The 2,322-nt window shown below is 43.4% G+C and overlaps 1 protein-coding gene across 1 annotated transcript in view; it reads left to right on the top strand.

Moving 5' to 3' along the window:
* cldn15la (claudin 15-like a) overlaps window positions 1-758 on the top strand; it is a 5,604-nt gene extending 4,846 nt beyond the window's left edge. The window contains exons 3-4 of the mRNA XM_007544283.2: window positions 128-311; window positions 448-758. Coding sequence (XP_007544345.2) covers window positions 128-311; window positions 448-517 — 254 coding nt within the window. The 3' untranslated portion in view covers window positions 518-758. The remainder of the gene's footprint in view (window positions 1-127; window positions 312-447) is intronic.
* The last annotated feature ends 1,564 nt before the right edge of the window (window positions 759-2,322 follow it).

Here is a 2,322-nt window from a genome sequence, read left to right as displayed (position 1 = left end):
AACCGGGTCTGAACCGGGTCTGAACTGGACCTGAACTGGTTCTGAACTGGTTCTGAACTGGACCTGAACTGGACCTGAACTGGTTCTGAACTGGTTCTGAACTGGACCTGAACTGAACCTGAACCGGGTCTGAACTGGACCTGGACTGGACCTGAACCGGTCTTGAACTGGACTGACCTCTGCCCCTGCTCCTGCAGGGTCGAGCTCGGTGCCGGCCACTACAAGGGTTGGGCCGGAGGCTCCCTCTGCATCCTGGGTGGAAGTCTCCTCTGCAGCGCCTGCAAGAGAGCGTCACCTGCTGGCAAGAACAGGTAAATGCAGACACTTCTGAGCCGTCTCATGTTTCTCAGATCGTATTTACGTCATGATGCTGCAGCTGATTTAAATAATTTGCAAACCGCTCTGAATGCTGCGCTCTCCTCTGACTCGGCCCGTTTCGTTTTGCAGAGGTTACCCGGCGAAGGTTTACACGGCCACGGCCCGGACCGACACAGAATCCACCAAAGCTTACGTCTAATCACGCGTTTCTATCTGGACTGTTTCCTCTGGTTTCTAGAAGGTTCTGCTCAGTTTCAAGCTGTGACATAAAAAACAAAATAACTTGAAGTTTTTCTCCATCAACGTTTGTTTTTGGGTTCAGGATGAATCTCTGACGTCTGACAGTTTCCTTCTACGCTGATGATGTTGCTGTTGCTGTTTTCTGTCTTTTGTTTGAATTATTTTAAATCTTCAATGTTGGTTTTATTAAAAGTGAAGAAAAAATCTGATTGTTGATCATTTTAACAAAACAGTTTCACATTTATTTTTACCTGAATAAAGTTTGTTACCAAAACATTTCAGCTGCTTGATTTCTTCAGACTCTGGATTTATGATGATTTTTCTCCAAACATTCATTTTGTCACTGTGACCAAAGAACTCAGTTTTTATCTCATCTGACCACCAAACGTTCCCCAAGAGGAGCTGATTTTAGACCCGTTTCATCTCATAAATGAAGCTTTTATGAAACGATCAAGACTTAAAACCACAAAGCTGCTCCTTCAAACCAGGAAATAAATCAGATATTTGAAAAAAAACTGAATGGATGTTAAAAAGGCAACATTTCTGTTGCAAATGCTGCATTTTAAGCTAAAAACCCTAAAATGTTAGCAGCTGCTTGCACCTGTGTGTGTGTGTGTGTGCGCGTGCGTGTGCCTGTGTGTGCATGTGTGTGTGTGTGCGTGCGCGTGTGTGCGTGCGCATGTGTGTGTGTGTGCGTGCGTGTGTGTGCGTGCGTGCGTGCGCGTGCGTGTGTGTGTGTGTGTGTCTGTGTGTGTCTGTGCGTGCGTGTGTGTGTGTGTCTGTGTGTGTCTGTGCGTGCGTGTGTGTGTGTGTCTGTGTGTGTCTGTGCGTGCGTGTGTGTGTGTGTCTGTGTGTGTCTGTGCGTGCGTGTGTGTGTGTGCGTGCTGTAATCTGCGATGTAATTTGGATGATTAATGCGCTGCAGGCTGTAATCCTCTACCTGCTCCTCTACCTGCTGACAGGCCGGTCGGTGGATTAGCGCCCCGCAGCATCACCGTCCAAAGTCGTGCACCAGCTCTGCAGACCGGATCAGAACCTTTCTCAGCCTCCAGAACGCTTTCTGCACAAACTCCACATGTCAAAGGTCTGAGCAGCTCAGACTGTTACTGTCAGAAACAGAGCCGAGGTGTGTTGAGAAATTGTTACATTTATTCAAATTTAACTACAACAAAAAACAGGATGATGGTCGTTTATTGATTTATTGATTGATCTTTTCTCTGGTTTTTAAAATAGTTCCTTTAACAGTTTTTAATCTTTTATTGTTTTATAACTTGGATTCTTTTTCAGGTTGTTTTCCCAGATTATTCTGTGCTTTTTATTTCAATCAGTCACGTTTATATGTTGAACATTTCAGCAACAAGGCACTTCAAAGTGTTTACATCATAAAAACACAAAAACATCAAACAGTCGAATCTGAGAAACCAGAACAAACATTTTAATGAGCTCCGTCATCAAAACACATCAACATGTCGCTCCGTTTCATTCGTTATTAATCAGACTCCAAACAGCTGGTTTCAGTCTGGATTTAAAGGATCTCAGTGTTTCGGCTGTTTTGCAGTTTTCTGGACATTTCTTTTCCAGATTTGTGCAGCATAGAAGCTGAAAGCTGCTTCTCCAGGTTTTGATCCTCCAGAATCTTTAATTCTCACAATAAATACATGAATGTTGTTTTCTGGAGCCAAGAGTTTGTTAAAGTGTTGGACATTATTTTACTATTTTACGTTTTTGTTGGGTAAATTGTATTATTATCAACTATTTGTTATA

Source organism: Poecilia formosa, unplaced genomic scaffold (assembly GCF_000485575.1).
Source record: "Poecilia formosa unplaced genomic scaffold, Poecilia_formosa-5.1.2 Scaffold1077, whole genome shotgun sequence".
NCBI lineage: Eukaryota > Metazoa > Chordata > Actinopteri > Cyprinodontiformes > Poeciliidae > Poecilia > Poecilia formosa.
This window is presented reverse-complemented; position numbering and strand designations above follow the sequence as displayed.